General features: G+C 40.0%; 1 protein-coding gene across 6 annotated transcripts in view; it reads right to left on the bottom strand.

Annotated features, from left to right (window-relative positions):
- NCAM1 (neural cell adhesion molecule 1) overlaps positions 1-23,546 on the bottom strand; it is a 274,090-nt gene that overhangs the window by 80,624 nt on the left and 169,920 nt on the right. For 5 of the 6 annotated variants that reach the window (XM_075839734.1, XM_075839728.1, XM_075839732.1 and 2 more), the window contains exons 2-8: positions 10,010-10,084; positions 9,045-9,254; positions 8,619-8,762; positions 7,560-7,697; positions 6,397-6,514; positions 3,476-3,639; positions 1,832-1,974 (exon numbers count right to left, since the gene is read on the bottom strand). In XM_075839734.1, coding sequence (XP_075695849.1) covers positions 1,832-1,974; positions 3,476-3,639; positions 6,397-6,514; positions 7,560-7,697; positions 8,619-8,762; positions 9,045-9,254; positions 10,010-10,084 — 992 coding nt within the window. The remainder of the gene's footprint in view (positions 1-1,831; positions 1,975-3,475; positions 3,640-6,396; positions 6,515-7,559; positions 7,698-8,618; positions 8,763-9,044; positions 9,255-10,009; positions 10,085-23,546) is intronic. The other variant, XM_075839729.1, reaches the window with a different exon arrangement.

Below are 23,546 nucleotides of genomic sequence, written 5' to 3'. Positions count from 1 at the left end.
CATTTGTTTGCGCAAACAAATGGCGGCCATTGAAGGACACCAAGCTCATATCGCTCCATTCGCAGTCCAGCGTTCAGACACCAGCTTTCCCCTCCTAAGACCCAGTGATGATGTCACTGCACACTGATTTAATGTCATTGGACAGACCCAGATATGATGTCACTGCACGCTGCCTTACTGTCATTGGTACTCTTTACACAATCTAAGCCTCAGGAAGGTATCGGATGCATTATTCTCAATATATAGAGCATTTTGGTTTAAGTGAATTAAATAATGAATACCGCCCAGGAACAGTGATGTATCTGCCATAAATTGAGACCACACAATTGCTATAGGGACCATAAAGAAACTAGAGATGGTGCCCCTGAGAGCCGATTAGTTCTATGCTACCTTTTATTGAAGTGAATGGGAGAAGGCTGAAATACTGTGAACCGCCGCTACAAGTGTGCCGGCAATTCTCAGTAAAGTGTGAGCAGTAAAGAAAATGAAGTGGAAGCAGCGCTCGTAAGAGTGCTGTGGCCCCTTTAAAACAGCTGATTGGCGGGGCTGCCAGGAGTCAGACCCCGACCGATCAAATATTGATGGCCTATCCTGAGAATAGGCCATCAATTTCTCAGGACTGGAAAACCGCATTGGCACTGCTTAAAGATTTCTAAACAAAGGGCCATTCATTTGACAGTAAGTGACTGTATTGCCCGTTTGAGCAGTAGCACTTTGGTTGATTTGTAGAACCAAAAAGAGGTTGTGTCCTGTATTTGTATGAAGGCTCCTATGATGCATGGCCCTTAGGTGATCTGTAGGACGTTCATGTCATTTTATAGCTATATTCAGTGTAAGGCTGAGTTCACACGGGATGGATACACTGCGTAATAGCACGCAGAGTATCCGCCATGTGCGCCGCAGGGAATTCCGGGCAAAAAAGTGTGGTGCAGTTTTTCACCCGCAATGTCCGCTGCGAAAAACTGGAGCACATACCCGGCCTGCTAGCAGGCCGGCTTCCTGGGTTGACGTTTCCTGTGATTGGCCGCAGCAGCGGTCACATGAGATAAAGCGTCATCCCAGGAGGCCGGCCATCTGACATCATCCAGGTCGGCCTCCTGGGATGATGTTTCATCCATGTGACCACCGCTACAACCTGTGATTGGCTGCAGCGACGGTCACATGGGATGAAGCTTCTGAGTTTCTAAGTGGTTTTGTGGATGAGATTTGCTTTATCTCTTGCACTTTGCTGCTACTGTATTTGCTGTAGATTGTACGCAACAAATTCCTTGCGAAAAATCTGCAGTATTTACACAGCGTGTGAACTGGCACTAAGGGATTTAAATGGGACTCCATCATTTCTTAATTGGAGTACTAATGAATAAACGTATTTCTTAATGTCATTGTTTTGCACTAGCGATATGTGTAAAACGGATCTGTCTTATATGCTACCCTATCTGATTCAAGGGAGATGCTGAGCTCGAGGGTATATCGTTTTCTGTGATTTCATACAGTATTTTCATGTAAAAAGCTGTTTAAATGCTGCTAGGACTCATAAAGCCTGTGAGTCCTGCTGAGTTTGTACTCAGGGAGAGCTGTCAATCATAAGTGTGTGGGTTGGGAAGCAGGACTCACGGAATTTCTCTATGACTACTAGAGAGTATATAAAAATAATAATAATATTAACATCCAAACCTTCCAGAGGCTGTAGTAATAAAATGCAAACCACTTGTTCATTTATGTCATAATTATTTAATCTTGCAAACCAGTTGTCATCCAGTGACATCATAAGCCAGAAGTCCAGTGACATCACAAATCAGCGCCCCATGGGAAATAATCAAGATAACCCTACCTTGTCCTCTTCACTGATATTGCGTGTGGCTGTTCTCCAAGTAATACTGGGCAGAGGATCTCCCGATGCCTCACAGGTCAGGGTGATCTCATTATCCAGCTCCACGGCAGTCTTGTTTTCAACATAGGTGATCTTAGGTTTTGCTAAAAGTCACAGAGAATATATTTTAAATGTAAGATAAAGACTCTGAATATATTCATTATAGTAGGTTGAATGAAGTTGAATTATTTTATCCAAGTTACATTTTAAACAGAAAGGATAGAGATGAAAATTAAACTAAAACTGGCCATAGTGAGGTGGCTGCCACGTACATGCCAATAAGATCTATCATAGGGGCATAATATTTATTAATGCATTTTAAGAGTCCTAGTATTGGTATTGGTCTTGATATCTGGACCCTCAGTCCTTTTTTCAGGCTGTAGGCAAATTAATTTCAGCTTATGTCAGTCGTTGGACTTCAGTCCTTCATCGCAGTGTGCATCCAGCCAACTTACGTTTGCATTGTATCAACTGACCATTACATTATAGGAATGATGCAAGATGTCAGTCATTTGCATATATGGCACCAACATGTGTGGCACTTGTTTTCTCCACACAAGGGGGAGGCAGGAACTCTCGACTCATGAGGTGAAATATTTGAGTGTAAAAGAAGCACTTTTTAGTCTCTAGAAACATTAAGTAGCAGCCACCTGAGTAACCACAAAACCAATAACCTTATCTCCAATAGTCAAGTATGTGTTCTAATATAAAAGCTTAGAAAACTCAAATGTCAACATGAACCTCTGTAATCAGTTTTTATAGTATATCTCTTCATGGAATATCTGAAAATAATCATCAGGAACATAATAAAACACCCTCAATGTTTGATATAAAGACATGAAATATACTACTCTAGATCGCTTCTAATAATACTATTATATCCAGTCGATCAATCAGCGATCTAAAGTTTACTTAAAGTCTATGTACACCTTTGAAAGTGTTTTGTTTTTTTTTTATAAAAAGGTCAATTAGTGTGTTTGTTGAAACTTTATAATTCGTTTTTATTCAAAAAATATTTTTACTTTTTGAGATACAGCTGCTTTGTATTGTACGGCTGTATTGTTTTCTAAGCAGCTGTATTATTCGTCTATCGCATCTAAGTTATAAACTGTATCTCAAAAAGACAAAATAACTTTTAATAAAAACTAATTATAAAGTTGCACCAATCACAATGATTGCCTTTCAAAGATGTACATAGCCTTTAATAATCCTTAAATTAAACGCCATTTAAAAAAAATAAATCTAAATAGGTTTAAAATTCTGTGTTGGTTAATTTCCTAATGTATCTTTATAGTGGTTGGAGCTTAGTGTTTCTGATACAGATCACCAAATCCTATGCAGACATATATTTAAAGGATAACATTCTAGCTGCATGCAGCCACCACTAGGGGGAGCTTAGAAGCTTACTGTATACTGTTATATATGGAATTCAATTAAAAGACAGTATGGAGTATACTCCCTCTAGTGGTAGCTGAGTTCCGACATGATCTTTGTGTCTAAAAGACCCTCTATCTTATGTACTACGTTAAAAATCAGGCCCAAATACATATGTCTACTAAAGCTTGTGACGGACATTAAGTTCATAATGAATTGACGTGTCCTCACCATAGACCTTGAGTTGAATGGTGGCTTCACTGTCACCAGCTTTATTCTCTGCAATACAGTTATATTCGGCTTCATCGTCTTTTTCAATTCTATGAATGGTCATCTCTGACATGTCATCACTAAAGGAGTATTTCTCATCGCCATCCTCTATAATTTCTACCTTCCTGCAGCAGGAAAAAAAATCAAGTTGCAAACTTAGCTACTTGACAACAAATTAGATTTATAATGTGAATCCAAATGATTTATCCAAAAATCAGTTTTACAGTCCAGACACATGAGGCAAGGCATGTCTGGCACATTTTCTCCTTAAAGAAGTATTCCCATATAAGGCATTCATGGCATATCCACAGGACTACCATTAGGACCCACACCTATCAGGAGATATATATATATTTTAGGAGGGGTGTGCGAGATTGGAAAAAAAAAATTTGAATTGCAAAACATTTTTTTCTACACGCAATAAAAGCCTCCCCCAAAAAATACTTAACCTAAAAAATAAGAAGACATAATAGATGTAAAAAGTAAGAGTTTACGTCAAAAAACGCTAAAACTGTTCTGGTACTTAGGGCCCGTAAAAGCCTGGGTGTTAAGGGGTTAAAGGGTCTGTTTCTTTGCAATCTTTTAAATCCATATGTACAGTGGAGGAAATAAGTATTTGAACCCTTGCTGATTTTGTAAGTTTGCCCACTGTCAAAGTCATGAACAGTCTAGAATTTTTAGGCTAGGTTAATTTTACCAGTGAGAGATAGATTATATAAAAAAAACAACAGAAAATCACATAGTCAAAATTATATATATTTATTTGCATTGTGCACAGAGAAATAAGTATTTGATCCCCTACCAACCATTAATAGTTCAGCCTCCTCCAGACCAGTTACACACTCCAAATCAACTTGGTGCCTGCATTAAAGACAGCTGTCTTAAATGGTCACCTGTATAAAAGACTCCTGTCCACAGACTCAATTAATCAGTCTGACTCTAAACTCTACAACATGGGCAAGACCAAAGAGCTTTCTAAGGATGTCAGGGACAAGATCATAGACCTGCACAAGGCTGGAATGGGCTACAAAACCATAAGTAAGACGCTGGGTGAGAAGGAGACAACTGTTGGTGCAATAGTAAGAAAATGGAAGACATACAAAATGACTGTCAATCGACATCGATTTGGGGCTCCATGCAAAATCTCACCTCGTGGGGTATCCTTGATCCTGAGGAAGGTGAGAGCTCAGCCGAAAACTACACGGGTGGAACTTGTTAATGATCTCAAGCCATCTGGGACCACAGTCACCAAGAAAACCATTGGTAACACATTACGCTGTAATGGATTAAAATCCTGCAGTGCCCGCAAGGTCCCCCTGCTCAAGAAGGCACATGTACAGGCCCATCTGAAGTTTGCAAATGAACATCTGGATGATTCTGAGAGTGATTGGGAGAAGGTGCTGTGGTCAGATGAGACTAAAATTGAGCTCTTTGGCATTAACTCAACTCGCCGTGTTTGGAGGAAGAGAAATGCTGCCTATGACCCAAAGAACACCGTCCCCACTGTCAAGCATGGAGGTGGAAACATTATGTTTTGGGGGTGTTTCTCTGCTAAGGGCACAGGACTACTTCACCGCATCAATGGGAGAATGGATGGAGCCATGTACCGTCAAATCCTCAGTGACAACCTCCTTCCCTCCACCAGGACATTAAAAATGGCTCGTGGCTGGGTCTTCCAGCACGACAATGACCCGAAACATACTGGCAAGGAAACAAGGGAGTGGCTCAAAAAGAAGCACATTAAGGTCATGGAGTGGCCTAGTCAGTCTCCAGACCTTAATCCCATCGAAAACTTATGGAGGGAGCTGAAGATCCGAGTTGCCAAGCAACAGCCTCGAAATCTTAATTATTTACAGATGATCTGCAAAGAGGAGTGGGCCAAAATTCCATCTAACATGTGTGCAAACCTCATCATCAACTACAAAAAATGTCTGACTGCTGTGCTTGCCAACAAGGGTTTTGCCACCAAGTATTAAGTCTTGTTTGCCAAAGGGATCAAATACTTATTTCTCTGTGCACAATGCAAATAAATATATATAATTTTGACAATGTTATTTTTTTTATTTTTTTTTATATAATCTATCTCTCACTGGTAAAATTAACCTAGCCTAAAAATTCTAGACTGTTCATGTCTTTGACAGTGGGCAAACTTACAAAATCAGCAAGGGATCAAATACTTATTTCCTTCACTGTATAATTGCAAAGTTTATTCATTTTGTATTATAGATGCATTGGCGCAAATAGAGAAAATGCTGGCAAGAAATCGCACATATCCACTCATTAATAAAATTATTTTCATAGGTACTAAGTATACTATGGATAAATATATATAAATATATATAAATATAACTATATGGACAGATTTACTAATGCTGCCTAATATTTAGACAGCGTAAACTTAGACCAGGCAGTCACAAGGGGCCCCAAATTTATCACAGTGGAGTACGCTGTATGATAAAGATGGCGCATCTTGCTAGACATGTTAGACACTTTTCTCTTCCTTTTACCACCTCTTGGTTGGCTTAGTTCACACCAGTTTTTTGTGCCAAATTTTGGCACACATCAGCGCATTTTAAGCTATGCCCCTTTCCACTAGACCATGCCCCATTTTCCTTTAAGCCACTCCCTCGCTAAATATGGCGCAAAAAGCATCTAAAACAGTTAATAAGTGTGGCGCACGGCTTGTGGCCAGACTTCTGGCTCCATTTTAGTCACAATTCTGGTGCATAGTACATCTGCCCCATTGTCTATGTAAAATACTGAACGCAGATGCCCTTTAGATTCCCTTCCGTTTGACATACTGTTAGGTTAGTCACTTTTTTCATACATTGTGCTTTGCTGTGATGATATTACAATGTCGATTACATTCAGTCATCACTTACTTTGTCCAGCTAATTTCAGGCTCAGGAAATCCTTCAGCCTCGCAGCTTATAGTCACTGACTCTCCCATGCTGGCAGTGGCATTGACAGTAAGTTGTCTAGCCCGCACTGTCGGTGGAACTGTAGGAGAGGAAAAGACAAGAGGGTTATTGATTTTTATGTATTCTGTATGATTAATATGATGTAATGCTTTTTTAGTAGTTGTATAAGATTGAAGGTAAGATAAATACACAGTATATGGACTAAAAAACGCATCATTTAAGAGGACTTGTCATCCCTCCTGACATGGCTATTTTAGTAAATACTTGTAAGCCCCATGAAACAACAATTATGGTACATGTTTTCATAGAACTCTGTCATGTGCCATTCCTCTGTTATTCCTCCTAGAATTAATGAATAAACGGACAACTGGGTGTAACCATTCCCCATGTCAAAGGGGCGTGTCCCTACACAGACTCTGTCAGCACTGATTGGACATTGCCAGTCTGTGCAGGGACACACCCCCAACTGTTGGCAATTTATTAATTAATTTAGAGGAGGAATAATAGAACGGCACAACATAGAGTTCTAAGAAAATAATTGTTATTTCATGTGGAATACGAGTATTTACTAAAACAGACATACGTATCAGGAAAAGTGACAGGACCTCTTTAATAAAGTGACCTAAAATATTAGTAGATTTGATTTTTAGGTGGACCTCTGATCATACAACATAAGGGTGTGTTCACACTTCTTGGCCAAATTGCGGACAAAAATCTATTTGAGTGTGACGAGTGAACATACCATAAAAGCCTAACGCATGAGAGCAATTCTGAAAAACATCCATTTCTCAAAATGAAGACACCCTAATGTAAATTAGGTCTAAATGGGCATTGTTTACATGGATGAACTTATATACAGTAATCAGGGAACCCTGTCAGGGTGGAGGACTACAAGCTTGAGGACCCCTCACTATAAGTAGCCCCAAATTCAGTAAAAAAAAAACTATTTAAAGGAGTGTACAGTATGTAAAAAATATACACCTCTTAAATTAATTTCAAAACATACTGTATAAACTTTTTTATCATTTTTTTTATTTTTCTGCGCTATAGAAGAGGGTTGGGGAGGGAGAAGAGGGGTCATGCTTGAGCATTTCTAAATAAAATGTTACCAGAAGCTGTCTCACCATTCACTACCACTTGAATATCCTTGTAGTTTATCTCCCCTCGTGCTAGGATCCGGCCCTCACATCGATATGTTCCTTCATCTGTTCTCTTAATGTCCCGGATTTGTAGGTAATTATTCGACAGCATAACAAAGCGAACTGTGTACAAGACAGGGAAAATAGTGAGGAAATACTACGTCAAAGACTATACAAAAGATGAGTTCTCTCCTTCATTGTATTAACCAACAAAACATTAGTCACATTTCTCCTAATGGCAAATTTCCCTGGAATTGGAAAACCCGCTCCTTCAATAAGACTTAATGGCGAAGATGAAAGAAGATCTGGCCTCACTCTTCCCAAAGTCAAGGCTATGACATTGCATGATTTGGAGGGAACAGTGTGACATTACAATGAAGTTTCCTGTTAGGCCTAAAGTTGGCCATAGACATTAACGATAAAAACAAATTTACGTTATTCGCTCGTACTAAAAATGATTGATTCCCATTGGTGGGAACACAATGGTATACTTTACTAATGTGTAAGGAAAATGCAATTTTTATTTTATGGGCAAATCATTGTGTCCATGGCCATAACAACCTATCAGTTTTCAGCGCTTATTTTTCAGGCACCATTTGGAAAATAAAAACGGTAACTAAGTTGGTTTCTACTGCCAGAGTAGATGTGGTGTCTGGAGCGTCATTTGCTATGAGTGCCAAGGCAAGTACCAACAAACCACTCTGTCTTGGCCAGGGTATTCAGATACAGGGCTATGGCCATGAACTGAATCATTGTCCCAGGTGAAGGGTAGCCTAGTTATTACTCTTCTACAGTCAACTCCTTCAATTAGGTATAGTTTTTCTGATGCAAGCAACTTCAATGCAGAGTGTATATCCCCATGACTCTCCCAGGTACACTTGAGAAGTTGAAAGCAGTTATGCTAATATGTCTAGACATAATAAGGGATATAAGCTGCATTTACTGTATTATTATTATTATTATTATTATTATTATTATATATACAATATGATGATACATACTGTATATATATTGCACTCCTTAATTCACAAACCTATTTCTTACCATCCTTCTTGAACTGAACATCTCTGCCTTTGTGCTTCCAGATAATGACGGAGGGCATGGAGCTTGAGACATCACAAATGATAACAGCGTCTGTCCCTTCCGTGAACTCCTGCGGGGTGGGTGCGTTCTTAAAGGTCAGCTTCTCTGTGAAAAAAAAAAAAGAGAGGATGGGATGAGACTGGTGTCACGAACCATTATTTTTATTCTGATGTATCTTATGTGTATCTGTATCTAATGCCATATACAAGGTATATAATAGTCAGACATATTGTTTTTCCCTCATGTACATACATATAACAGTTTATTCACACAGGTGAGGTATTCTTTTAATACATCATAGTGGAGAAAGTAATTGACAACAATATATTAGTCTGCTCAATAATTGTTCTGATTCTTTTTCCCCTGGGAATTAATAAGAAATCTTACGATAAATTTGGAGTGTGACCGTGCTTTCCGACCGTCCTTCTTCTGGGTTGGCGGCAATGCATTTGTAGGTCCCAGCATCTTGAATGCTCGCGTTGTAAATGGTAAGTGTCGATGAATAGTCATCACTCTTCACTACTGAAATCTGCTGTTGGTTGCTTAATCTTTCACCGGTTGGAGATTCCCAGTAGATCTCACTTGCTTCACCATTTACTGAGGCACAACAAAAAGGAAAGCAAAGAAGGGAGGTCAGTAAAAGTAATTAAACAAGGGGAGGGGAGAGGGGATGGGGGAATAAAAAAAAATAAGTAAGCAAAACAAAACAAAAAAAACTGTAGCTAACACTGGTTCCAGAGGAAGGCACAAATCTCTAACAGGGAATGGGCCAATTTAGCCTGGGGGTCCTTTCTAATCTCTAGTGATCAGACAGGATAACATTTTAATGGCGTATAATATATATATATATATTAAGATCACCCTTTGTGTGACAAACACTGTGACCCGATGGACCCCATTATAAGTCAATGGGGTTTATTGGGCGCCGTTGGTCTTCGTCGTGTAACGGATTTGACGCAGCTTGAATTCCGTTTTCCTGCTCCTATGACGGAAGTGAAAACGGAATTCACAACGCAGATGTGAACTTAGACTGTTCCTTTTTTCTCTTCAGAGGTTCTTCATGTGCCTTATTTATTTTATTGCTCTTCTTATTCCACCTCTAGGGAATTATTTTTGTGAACTGGTGGACAGACCTGGACTGTACACACAGGGGAAGGTGATATTAATACTTTTCAAAAGCAGTACTATTATGCCCCAGTTTCTACAGTCTATGCCTCTTAAGACAGTCTCCTGCTGGTCTTAGAAGCAGCAGATTGGCACTACATGCTATTATTTAATCTAAGACCTAAAAGTGGGTTTATAAAAGGTTATTCGTTTAGTTTTATTATTTCATTGACAACTTAGATAATTACCTTGACATAAGAAGAATTTGGATTCCCCAAGGCCTATTTCTCCTTGATCAGGAACAATGGTAACTTCTAGAGCTGCTCCAAAAGGAAACAGTAAGGAAAATATTAAAATATGAATTTTAATTTAAAATTCTGTCAAATACAACAAGTCTTTGAGTTATCTGTAGAATAGTACCCAATGATGAGCGGAAACTATTCTAACGGGCACATTTGCACCAGCATTAAAATCAATATAATCAATATCTGTACAATCATAAACAGGAAGATCCGGCAGCAGATTCATCTCCACATTTACACAATGTGTGACCCATTTGCTGCTCATCTTATCAGATGGATCTTACGTGTCACAATTTATTGAAATGTTAAATAGGTCCTGATCTATGCTATATACCAATTACATGTCCTCAATTTGCAATTATGTTATTTATGATTAGCAGCAATACCAAAATGGTAATATGAGAAAGTGGACAACTTGCCTTAGAGAATCTCCACTTAAAAAAAAATGATTACATTTTAAGTCTGATTGGAGATAAGCTAAATCTTCCACTCCTTGTAAATCATATTCCCATCAACCTGGGAAGCAGAAATATGTTGCTGTTTGTTAGGATCCTCAACCATAGCTGCTTTAACTAGATTTGCACCTGCCAGTGACATGGGGGGTTCAAGGTCGTAATCCAATCATTTTATTCCCTGACTTTTTCTCAGGGGGAAGTAGTCACAAATACAAATTTTCACACCTGCAGAGTCACAATTGCGTCAGTTTATGAAATTTACTAGGAACCACTTTGCTGGTGCCAGTTCTTTAGGCACAGGGACAGCCCTGACAGTCAGCACCATAGACCTCAGCTTCCTGAACTGCCATAAATTTTAATAAGTTGGTAAATTTTACTCTGGTCAAATGCTCATTTTCAAGTTTTAGGTCGAGAGGTTGATTGAAGAAGCACTTTATTATGCTAACTCACTAACAATATTCTAGCAGTGTCATTTTCTTCTTCCCAGCTCATTGCATCTATACATTTTGAACCCTTTTATTATGAGCAGCTGTGTCATGTGATCTCAGTCTGACCACCAAAATAGACCATGCTCTCATGTGTAGACAGGAAGTCAGTCTCTACTGTGCGGAGGATTTTCTGTGAACTACAGGATTACATAATCAAATATCAAATCCCTCCTGACAGATCTGAAACCCTGCCTCTCCTCACCCAGCTCCACCCATTTTGTATGTCTCCTATGCATATAGTGCTGCTGAAGAGATTATTTCTGCCCTATCTAAGGAATCAGGAGTGCATTGATATAATCAGTAAGTCCATACAATCAATAGCTACAGAGTTATAAAACTCCTTTGACTCACACAAACTGTCTATATTAACTGTGTGTGCTGTCTCCAGTGTATTTCTATGAGATGCTGCTTCACACTGCTTTCCTGCTTGCAAGAGATGACAGAGAAATCTATCACTGGCAGGTGGACAGGCTGAAGCTGCATCACATAGGATACACTGAAGCTCTACAGCTAGGGCACAGAAGTTCTATGTCACTGATCTGTAACTTGCTGCACTTAGATAGGACTCAGAGAAGAGCAAGTGCAGAGTGACTCCACACCCCCAGCTTCTGCAAAGCCAGAGGCATGATGGGAAATGTAGACTGAATTAGAGGAACCATATCAGCGGGGAAGAATGAACGAAGATGGCAAACAACCCATAAATGACACATCAACTAAAACAGGCATACACTTGGCATACACAAGAGCCTCTACATTATTCTTGAATAATAACTTATTCTGCACTATATACTGTAGGCAAAAAAAATTGCTAGAGTGATTTTTTCTTTATACATGGCCACCTTCCCATAGCAAGTGAGTGGGGCACAGACCAACTTTCTGATTTCTTTTGTCACTGCTTCAATATCACAGAAAAAAAACTACTCTGAAAACTAAAACCACAGTGACCTTATGTCACTATACATACTGTACATTCCTATATATGATTAATAGCCGCCTACTGTTGTAAATGGTCAGGCTATATGAATTTTAGCTAAGTGATCAAGAATCCCCTTGACAATAGAAGAATATGAGCAAAAAGCAAATTGGAAAATGAGAATGATTTAAATGGCTCACAGAAAGTAATTTTGTAGAAATGACTGTGAGCTGGGTCACCTTTTGTGACTCGTCTGTATCTACTTTAATGAAAGTGTACTTCCGCCTGTCCTTCACTGTATAGTGAGGTGAAAGTGTTACCAAGTACAATTACAAAGGCATTTTTCTATTAGCACACACTGTGGTTTGTAAGGGAAGATGGAAAAGGTTTAATTCCATGGCATTTATATCCCCATGTTTATTCTTTGCCATTGCAATATATGATATTATTCAACGGAAGCATTATAAGCAATGGCAATGGAATTACACTACCCAAATCCACTCCACTTACTCATCTATTGACTACTTTTATGTTGTCATTTTTCTTTTTATTACCCATATATTATAAACACAAGAATGGTCAAGTAAATACTGCTTAGTATCACCAATTGGCTATGTTGTCTTCTATAATATGGATGATGGGATCTCCATATCCAAAGTCTGACGGAAGGAAAAAAAAATGTTAAGGCTCTGTTCACACTTGAATACCTCTGTCGGGTGTTCAATCAGTCTTTCTGGTATTTTAAATGGCAAGAACAGCACAGTCTGTAGCACTACTCTTCCCATCAAAAATATTAGACCCCCATTAAAGTCAATGATGCTTATCAGTGTCCATCGGCAAACAGATCAGTTACAGCCCCATTATAAACGGAAGCCACATCGCTAATGTGAACAGATCCCTATGACACTTTTTAACTTCCAATCAGCATGCAGGAAATCTATCCCTTCTGTGTCACTACTTCACAGTGCTTTATTTACTCCTACTTTTAATACTCAGCAACCATGATTGAAAGTTGAAAATTCTGGTCCATGCTGGATTAGGCGAAGATAGATAGATAGACAGACAGACAGACAGACAGATAGATAGATAGATAGATAGATAGATAGATAGATAGATAGATAGATAGATAGATAGATAGATATGGGCACAATAATACATTTTGTAGATTCTCTTTTATCAGTTTTACTTATGGGCTATTCTCACAATGTTGTCTATAAATTGTTCAGGTTTTTGTACTTCCTTAACGGGGTTGTTCAACTTCAGCAAATTAATGTAATTTTTTGTATATTAAAAAGTTATACAATTTTCCAAAATAGGCTGAATGCAAACGTTTCATAATTTGATGTGGAAAATCCGCAGCTAAAAATTCATGCTGCGGATATTGGTGCAATTTTCCTCTGCACTAGGCAGATAAAATTTGCAAGCAAAAACGCAAGATAACTTGACATGCTACGGATTCTAGAGAACGCACCACAGGTAAATTTCAGTCCCGAACATAATACGCATTGTTTGGTCGTTTGCATTGACCTTTAACGCTTTAACGACCGCCCACCGTCTTTTGACGACAGGCAGTGCAGGTGCTTAGTCTACAGCGACGTCTTTTGGCGTGACTGTAGAAGAGGCTGATGAGCGCACATGCTCTAACCACGAGCTGTAACTTAGCAGCTCCTGATCTTAGCGCAGCCTGCTGAATACAGCTGGGGACGGAAAACATTCCAACCCTAGCTGCTTAACTCCTTGATAGCCGCGGTACGTGACCGCGGCATGATTAAAGGGAACTTCTCTCTTCACGGTGACGTGATCAAAGACCAGGGAATCCCTCTGCAGTCAGCCCTGGGGACCTAGAAAGGGCTGTCTGTTCAGTTTGCCTGCTGTTAGGGCACACTATGTGCTGCCCAAACAGAAGCCTGTGTCAAAGTGACACAGTGTAATGTATTAGTATACAGGAGAATGCTAATATATTACAAGTAAAAAATTGAGTTGTAAGTAAAGTTATCCCTTAATGGGATTTTAAAAAAAGTAACAAAAAAATAAATAAATGAAAAAATGGCCCAAAAAATGTGTCATTATTTTGCATAAAATATATTTTATTGCCCCTACATTACATAAAAACAAAAAACCTACCGATATTAAGTATCTACACGACCGTAATAACCTGAAAAATTAATTTGACAAGTTATTAAGTGTGAAACATGAACGGAATAAAAATGAAACAAGAAAAACTATGGCGAGAATCACTTTTTCCTATATTCGCGCCGTAAAAATAATTTTTTTTCTACCCTCAAACTGCGAGAAAAAAAAAAAATTCTTCATAAAACAAGGCCTCATACAGTCACGTCAATGAAAAAATAAAAAGTTATGGTTGCTGAAAGGCAGAGAGGTAAAAATAGAAAAATTTAGCTGGTCATTAAGGCTTTTTCAGGCCCGGCCATTAAGGGGTTAAAGATCTCTGTTTGTTATTATTCAGTAGGAACATTAATTGTTTACTTCCAGTGAATACAATTCTGTCTATGGTCATGGACACACAGGTGCTGGGTTCGTTTCAGTATGTTTATAAGAGATGTGTCTTCTAATGATCCCAGCACCTGTGCGTTCATCACATGACCATGGACAGAGTTGTATCCACTGGAAGTAAACAATAATTTCTTCTATTCCTAATGAATAACATATTCAGAGACCTGGAAAACCGTGAGGAATTAATACAGAAAGTCTATTGGAAAATGTTAGAACTTTTAATTATACAAAAAAATAACATTTGCGGACACTGGGCAACCCCTTTAACCCCTTAATGACCAGCTTATTTTAGACCTTAAAGAGACTCTGTCACCACATTATAAGTGCCCTGTCTCCTATATAAGGAGATCGGCGCTGTAATGTAGGTGACAGTAATGCTTTTTATTTAAAACAACGATATTTTTTCACAACGTTAGGAGCGATTTTGGTTTATGCTAATGAGCTTTCTTAATGCCCAAGTGGGCGTACTTTTACTTTCGACCAAGTGGGCGTTGTACAGAGGAGTGTATGACGCTGACCAATCAGCATCATGCACTCCTCTCCGTTCATTTACACTGCACTAGCGATATAGTTATATCACTATGTGCAGCCTCATACACAAGCCCTAACATTACTAGTGTCCTGATAATGAATACACATGAAATCCAGCCTGGACGTCATGTGTACTCAGAATCCTGATACTTCTGACTCTTTTTTCGTGAGATTCCAGCAACGGATACGAAATCTCGCGAGATCACGGAGCTAAACGAGATTTGGTTTCATTTTTGCGTCGACATAGCTGTATAAGGTCTTGTTTTTTGCGGGATAAGTTGTAATTTTTAATAGCACCATTTTGGGGTACATAGAATTTATTGATTAAATTGTATTAACTTTTTTTGGGGGGGGAATAGAAAAAAAACAGAAAACCAGCAATTTCGCCACACTTTTTTGCGTCCTAAATTTACGCCGTTTACCGTGTGGTATAAATAACACAATAACTTTATTCAGCGGGTTGTTGTGATTGCAACGATACCAAATTTGTATAGTTTTTATATGTTTTACTACTTTTACACAGTGAAAACACTTTTTTTTCCAAATTATTTGTTTTTGTGTCTCCATATTTGAAGAGTCGTATTTACTTTTTATAAAAAAATTTTTTTAACTCTGGATTCAAAGAAAACCAGCTTAACGACCAGCTCAATTTTTGCATGTTTTTTTTATTTTATTTTTTACGACGTTCACCGTGTGGGTTAAATTATGTAATAACTTTATAGTCGGGGTCGTTACGGACGCAGCAATACCAAATATGTGTAACTTTTTTACTTTATTTTGTTTGTTAATAATAAAGCATTTTGTAAGGGGGAAAAGTGGGTTTTTCATTTTTTTTTTTTTTTCACTTTTTATTAAACTTTTCTTTTTACTTTTTTACTAGTCCCACTAGGGGACTTCACTATGCGATTATCCGATCGCATTTATAATACACTGCAATACTTCTGTATTGCAGTGTATTATGCCTGTCCGTGTAAAACTGACAGGCATCTGCTAGGTCATGCCAGAGGCATGATCTAGCAGGCATTCACGACAGGCAGACCTGAGGGCCTTTATTAGGCCCCAGGCTGCCATCGGAAACACAGACACTCATCGATCTTATCGCCGGGTGTCGGTGGGATGAGCGAGAGCTCCCTCCCTCTCTCCATAACCACTCAGATGCGGTGCACGCTATTGTGCCCGCATCTGAGGGGTTAAACGGGTGAGATCGATACTAATATTGATCTCACCCGGTAGAGCAGGGACGCCCCCAGCCCTCAGCTACCTCTGGCAGCTGAGAGCAGGGAGATTTGACAGCTCCCTGCTCTGTTTACTTATTCTGATGCAGCGACGTAAAAAGTCTATTGAATCGGAATAAGGCCCGTTAATGACCGACGTAAAAACACTCTGGGCCGGTCACTAACGGGTTAAAGAAGAACTCTAGCAGGGAGACATCAAGGCAAAAAGAGTATTGAGACCAGCAGGTGGCATATACAGGCTGGCAGCCTGTATTGAAAAGCAACAGGTCAAACATATTTTAGTTGTTCTAAATAGCAAAGAGAAAAAAAAATAAGATCTTAAAATAGGGCATTAGGGCATATAGAATCCATAGAATAGACACACTCCATGAGACAAATTAAAATGCCGCTAAGAAAGAGTGGCTCTCGTTCTGGCAGACCAGGCCTGTACATGTACTGTATTACATGATTGGCTATTCAGGGGGCCACTGCCGGGGAAATGTATGACCAGATGCAGATAATTACTATCTCATTGTGCTTGCTCTGGTAGCATCAGTAGACTTCTATGCATAGATATCATGACCTCCACTCATAGAAACATACTTGAGTGGGGGTCACATGGCACGATTTCCATGCACAGAACTCTGAAAGAAGAACAGAAGAAATATAATTAAATTAAACAGGTTGTACAGTGAAGGAAATAAGTATTTGATCCCTTGCTGATTTTGTAAGTTTGCCCACTGTCAAAAACATGAACAGTCTAGAATTTTTAGGCTAGGTTAATTTTACCAGTGAGAGATAGATTATATTTAAAAAAAAAAAAAAAAAACAGAAAATCACATAGTCAAAATTATATATATTTATTTGCATTGTGCACAGAGAAATAAGTATTTGATCCCTTTGCCAAACAAGACTTAATACTTGGTGGCAAAACCCTTGTTGGCAAGCACAGCAGTCAGACGTTTTTTGTAGGTGATGATGAGGTTTGCACACATGTTAGATGGAATTTTGGCCCACTCCTCTTTGCAGATCATCTGTAAATCATTACGATTTCGAGGCTGTCGCTTGGCAACTCGGATCTTCAGCTCCCTCCATAAGTTTTCGATGGGATTAAGGTCTGGAGACTGGCTAGGCCACTCCAGGACCTTAATGTGCTTCTTTTTGAGCCACTCCTTTGTTGCCTTGGCTGTATGTTTCGGGTCATTGTCATGCTGGAAGACCCAGCCACGAGCCATTTTTAATGTCCTGGTGGAGGGAAGGAGGTTCTCACTCAGGATTTGACGGTACATGGCTCTATCCATTCTCCCATTGATGCGGTGAAGTAGTCCTGTGCCCTTAGCAGAGAAACACCCCCAAAACATAATGTTTCAACCTCCATGCTTGACAGTGGGGACGGTGTTCTTTGGGTCATAGGCAGCATTTCTCTTCCTCCAAACACGGCGAGTTGAGTTAATGTCAAAGAGCTCAATTTTGGTCTCATCTGACCACAACACCTTCTCCCAATCACTCTCAGAATTATCCAGATGTTCATTTGCAAACTTCAGACGGGCCTGTACATGTGCCTTCTTGAGCAGGGGGACCTTGCGGGCACTGCAGGATTTTAATCCATTACGGCGTAATGTGTTACCAATGGTTTTCTTGGTGACTGTGGTCCCAGCTGCCTTGAGATCATTAACAAGTTCCCTCATTGTAGTTTTAGGCTGAGCTCTCACGTTCCTCAGGATCAAGGATACCCTACGAGGTGAGATTTTGCATGTAGCCCCAGATCGATGTCGATTGACAGTCATTTTGTATGTCTTCCATTGTCTTACTATTGCACCAACAGTTGTCTCCTTCTCACCCAGCGTCTTACTTATGGTTTTGTAGCCCATTCCAGCCTTGTGCAGGTCTATGATCTTGTCCCTGACATCCTTAGAAAGCTTTTTGGTCTTGCCCATGTTGTAGAGGTTAGAGTCAGACTGATTAATTGAGTCTGTGGACAGGAGTCTTTTATACAGGAGACCATTTAAGACAGCTGTCTTTAATGCAGGCACCAAGTTGATTTGGAGCGTGTAACTGGTCTGGAGGAGGCTGAACTCTTAATGGTTGGTAGGGGATCAAATACTTATTTCTCTGTGCACAATGCAAATAATTATATCTAATTTTGACTATGTGATTTTCTTTTTTTTTTTTTTATAGAATCTATCTCTCACTGGTAAAATTAACCTAGCCTAAAAATTCTAGACTGTTCATGACTTTGACAGTGGGCCAACTTACAAAATCAGCAAGGGATCAAATACTTATTTCCTTCACTGTATATTACCAACTACATTTTTTTAAAAGCTCCAAAGTCACTTTAATGTAAGACTGTTTTTGGAGTGTGAAAGAAACAGCAATATCTAAACAAGATTGTCTGTCCGCTGTCTCTAACATCATGTCCTCTCTTTATCTGAAACGATCTTTATAAAACTGAGCTCCTTGTGTTCCAACCATCTACTAACCTACCTCAACCTGATGTCTCCATCTCTGTGTGTGGCACTATCATAACTCCTAAGCAGCACGCCCGCTGTATTAGGGATATTTTGGACTCCGATCTTTCCTTTACTTCACACATTCAATCACTTTCACGCTCCTGTCACTTTCACCTCAAAAACATCTCCAGAATCCGCCCTTTTCTTACTGAGGAAACAGCCAAAACTCTCATTGTTGCTCTGATTCACTCTCGTCTTCCCTACTGTCACTCATTACTAATCGGTCTTCCACTCATTAAACTTTCCCCCCTCCAATCGATCCTTAATGCAGCAGCCAGGCTCATCTTTCTGACCAACCACTACTCCATTGCCTTTACCCTGTGCTAGTCACTGCACTGGTTGCTCATTCGCTTAAGAATATAATTCAAACTTATTACTGTCACCCACAAAGCTCTCCGCAGTGCTGCATCACCTTACATCCCTCATCTCTGTCTACCACCCTACTCGGGCTCTGTGTTCTGCCAACGACCTTAGATTAACATCCGCCATAATCCGAACCTCCCACTCCCGTCTCCAGGATTTTTCTCGTGCTGCACCAGTCCTCTGTAATGCGCTACTCCAGACAATCAGATTAATTCACAACATCCAGTTTTAAATGTGCCCTGAAAACACATGTTTTTAGACAGACCTATAACATTCCCTAATCGGACTCCTTTCCCTGGCCCCACTATTACATTAGTCATGAGCACTTGACCCCCTCATTCAGCAGTATCCCCCATTCTCCTTGCACTAGGGCTGGGTTTGTTTTTCAACACTATGGGCGATTTTCTATTTGAATCTCGATTTTCTTCTTGCTGTTAAACAAACTAAAAAATATACCAAGAGATAATTTAATAAATTATTTTCTTTATATAAATAGTTTTTTAAAATATATTACTATAATAATTGTACGTAACTTTAAAACTTTCAACTTCTGCAAATTCTTTTTTATCAGAAATACAATTGGAAAAATGTATATCTAATTGATAATAACTTCTGTTAACATGTTACTCAGCAGGAAACAGGTTAACAAAATCTATAATCAATTATGCACTGCATGCACTAACATCCCTCTCTGCCCGTGATCTCCGACATTGCAAGCGAGAGCAGCACACTGGGGCGAGATTACATTATAGTGTCTGAAGTCTGAGCAGGACCCTGTGCAGTATCGGCCCCACGATTGTGTTTTAAATAAATTACATTAAGGCCGGATTAACACGAACGTGATTGGACCGTGAAAAATGGCGTGTGTGTCAGCCGGATTTCCAGGCCCGACCACGGTACATGTGAACGGGACTCCAGGCATCATAGTCATTCAGGCTACAGTCACACGACAAGTGAAAAAAAATGGCCATTAAAAATGGAACAACTGCCAGTTTGTCCGTGTTTAATGGCTTTTTGTCAACCGTTTGCCACCTGTTTTCCATGACCGTTTAAAAAATAAAAATAAAAAAAAGGATGGATTTCATTTGTCAGAGGTTTATTTTGTCCCAACCCCCTGAAAACAGCACAGTGCCCATGTAGAAAGTGCCGCAATATCCCTGTAGATAGTGCCCCAGTGCCCACTGTAGATAGTGCCCACATACAATTCCATAGTGCCCACTGTAGATAATGCCACAGTGCCCACATATATAGTGCCACAGTGCCCACATATATAGTGCCACTGTGCCCATGTAGATAGTACCTCACACAGTGCCCATGTAGTTCCACACCCCCCTGTAGATCGCACCGCACCACCCCCTGTAGATAGTGCCACTGTAGCTCCCTTTAGGAACAGAATACCCACGCTCTGGCCAGGGTAGTCCATGACGTCTCTGTCCATATACAGACAGTGAAGTCAAGGGCTCCCTCTAAGAGCGGAATCCCTTGCCAGAGCGTCGGCAACTCTCTGGCGGGGGATTCCGCTCCAGGAGTAGCCCCTGACGTCACTGTCAATATATGGACAGTGACGTCAAGGGCTTTCCCAACACATGAGTTCCCGGCCAGAGATCTTGCGATGCTCTGGCCAGGGACTCCGCTTCTAGATGGAACCCCTGAAACCACTGTCCATACATGGACAGTGACGACAATGGCTACTCCTGGAGCGGAATCCCCGGCCAGAGGTTGCCAACGCACTGTCAGGGGATTACGCTCTTATAGAGCGTCCCTGATGTCACTGTCCATATACGGACAGACGTCAGAGATTCCCTCTAGGAGCGGAATCCCCGGCTGGATTCTCCGTAATGCTCTGGCCGCGGATTCCGCTCCTAGAAGGAGCTACAATGGCGAAATCTACAGGGGGGGTGGGAGTGCTATCTACAGGAGGGTGGTGCTATCTAAAAGGGGGAGTGTGACACTATACTAGGAGTCCCTGCTTCCCCATGGAACTTCTGTTGCGTACTGTACCATGTTGTTCAGTACCGAACAACAATACCGTGGAACAGGGACAGAAAAGGGAGCAGATGGGGACAGAATGGGCCGCAGCCTCTCAGACGGGGCAGATCAGGCAGTGACAAGGCGGCGAGGCGGAGCTTTCACCTGCAGCGCGGCGCCACTAAAGAATCGATTCAACTATTCTGTTAAAAAACAGAACCGTCAGAGTCCTTGAGGGCGAATTCGATTAATCGCCCAGCCCTACCTTGCACACTAATGCACTTCATGTTTGTCATACACAGATATTAGTTGGTGACCGGCTCATGCAGCTTTATGTGTACTACCCCATGTGTATAAAAGATGGCTGGACCATTGTACTAAACAAGGACTTTTTACATTTTGTGTGCCCTGTATTTCCTTATAGATTGTAAGCTCTTGCGAGCAAGGTCCTCACTCCTCGTTTTAATTATTTTGTTTTGTCACTATGTAATGTCCAATATTGTCTGTACATGTTCCCTCTAAATTGTAAAGTGCTGCGGAATATGTTGGCACTATAAAAAGATTACTATTATAAGATGGAAAACTCAATACAGATGTTGCTTTGGTTTAATTCAGCCCCAATGCTGCAAGGTCATCCAATGAGCCATAGTGCCAACTAGGTTATTCCTAAATAAACTGAATGATCTAAACATAATACTCATATCTGACTGATTATTAAACCGAATTAATTCTGCAAATCTTCCAACAGAACAGGCAAAATGATAGATCAAATGCTTCAAAATCTTTTATGTGACATTGCCATGCCCATGAAATATATCTGCTCTTCAAATGACAAATAAGCTATAACTTCAATAAAACCATATAAGTGACTGTTAGCTTCGACATTTTACTTCTTGTAAAGGGAAAAAAATGAAATAATGTACACTTTCGTAGGACAAATTCAACCACAAGACCTCTGAACTGAATAGGCATGGAATAGATGTTCCAGCAGGTAGTGGAAGGAAAGGTCATTGTGATACAAAATGACTCATAAGTAGGATCTAACTAGAAGGGATGGGATTGAGAAGCGCAGAACGCAATGAACGCAGTGTCAGCTGTTGAGGCTCCCCCTTAGGTCGGAATAATGGGGATCACCATGGTGATAGAACATTGAGTTAAAGGTTCTGTGTCTGCTCTGCCTCTCTGATCTCATCTCGAGCGGACTGCAAGTAATTAAGGTTGTACCCTGTGGGATGCTGCCGAAATGACAATATCATACAAACACGACTCCTAGGCTCTCAGATCATTGCAGGAGACGACATTATATATTACAGATCACTCCGTATACTGAAATTTCCGATTCTTACATACAATATGACACCCTGATCTTACTAGAAATACATCAGCCGAAATGAAATGAAGGAATATGATCATCATCTGTATTTCAGTCTTGTTTCAGTCTGTGGTAAACTTGTCTCAGCAAAGTCATCTGTGGTTATCAGATTAGATAGAAGAGTACAGGTAGATTTAATTACAGAGAGATGGTGGAGAGGGAGGCGTATAATAGAGACAAGCTGTCTGGATACTGTCATTTTAACGGCACGTCACGTGAAATTATTAACTGCTTTTGGTGTACACTCAATATGGGAAAAAATATTATCTCATTTATACTTAATAAAGCCAAAGCCGGAGCGGAGTGTGTAAAACACAAGAAATAATAATAATACAAATAATTTATAAACCAATATTTATATGGCGTCAATGAAGAGTTGAAGAGCCTATGTGATCATCTAGGATTTGTACCATGGCCTTAGAGCAGCCGTACATCCAAAATAACTACTGGGCAATATTCTTTTACTCCCTGATCACGGTACACATGCGGCTCCTTTCCGTAAGGGCAGTGAATCTATAGAACTATTAGCAGATAAAAGTGATGATGACCATTAAAGTGGAAATATCATCTAATTGATCTTCTGGTATGTTCTAGATAAATAGGAGAAGATCCTTTTGGCAAAGTCTGTGATTTTGAACTACCACTAATTTCTAAAAATAAAAAGCTCTATAGGGCAATTGAACCCTTTGGCACTGCTCAGAGCTTTCTTTTACTGGAAAGGTGACACAACATCTCAAGAAAAGGGCCATTCAGTGGCAATTTGCTTAAAAGCTTGTAGCAGATTTTCAATAAAGGCCCATTTACACCAGCCGATGCAGCAAGCGCCGATCAACAAGGCACCTGTCACACGGAGATATAGATGGGGACGAGCGGTTGTTACGCCGATCGCTCGTCCCCATACATTATTATCATGTTGGAAGCGTGTCTCTCTGTTTACATAGGGAGATGTGCTGCCGACCACGATAATATTTAACTTTTTTTAAATGATACGACCAGCAGATGATCGAGCGGTTTCTCATTCGTCTGCTGATTGTTCCCGTTTACACTGGCTAATTATCAGCAACGAGCATTCTATGAACACTCGTCTTCCGATAATCGTCCAGTGTAAAATCCCCTTAACAGAAATTTCTGAGCAGTACAAAGGGGTTTGATCGT

The sequence above is a fragment of the Rhinoderma darwinii genome, chromosome 10, assembly GCF_050947455.1.
Source record: "Rhinoderma darwinii isolate aRhiDar2 chromosome 10, aRhiDar2.hap1, whole genome shotgun sequence".
In the NCBI taxonomy this organism is placed as follows: Eukaryota; Metazoa; Chordata; class Amphibia; order Anura; family Rhinodermatidae; genus Rhinoderma; species Rhinoderma darwinii.
Note: the sequence above shows the minus strand (reverse complement) of the source record. Positions and strands in the feature narration are given on the sequence as shown.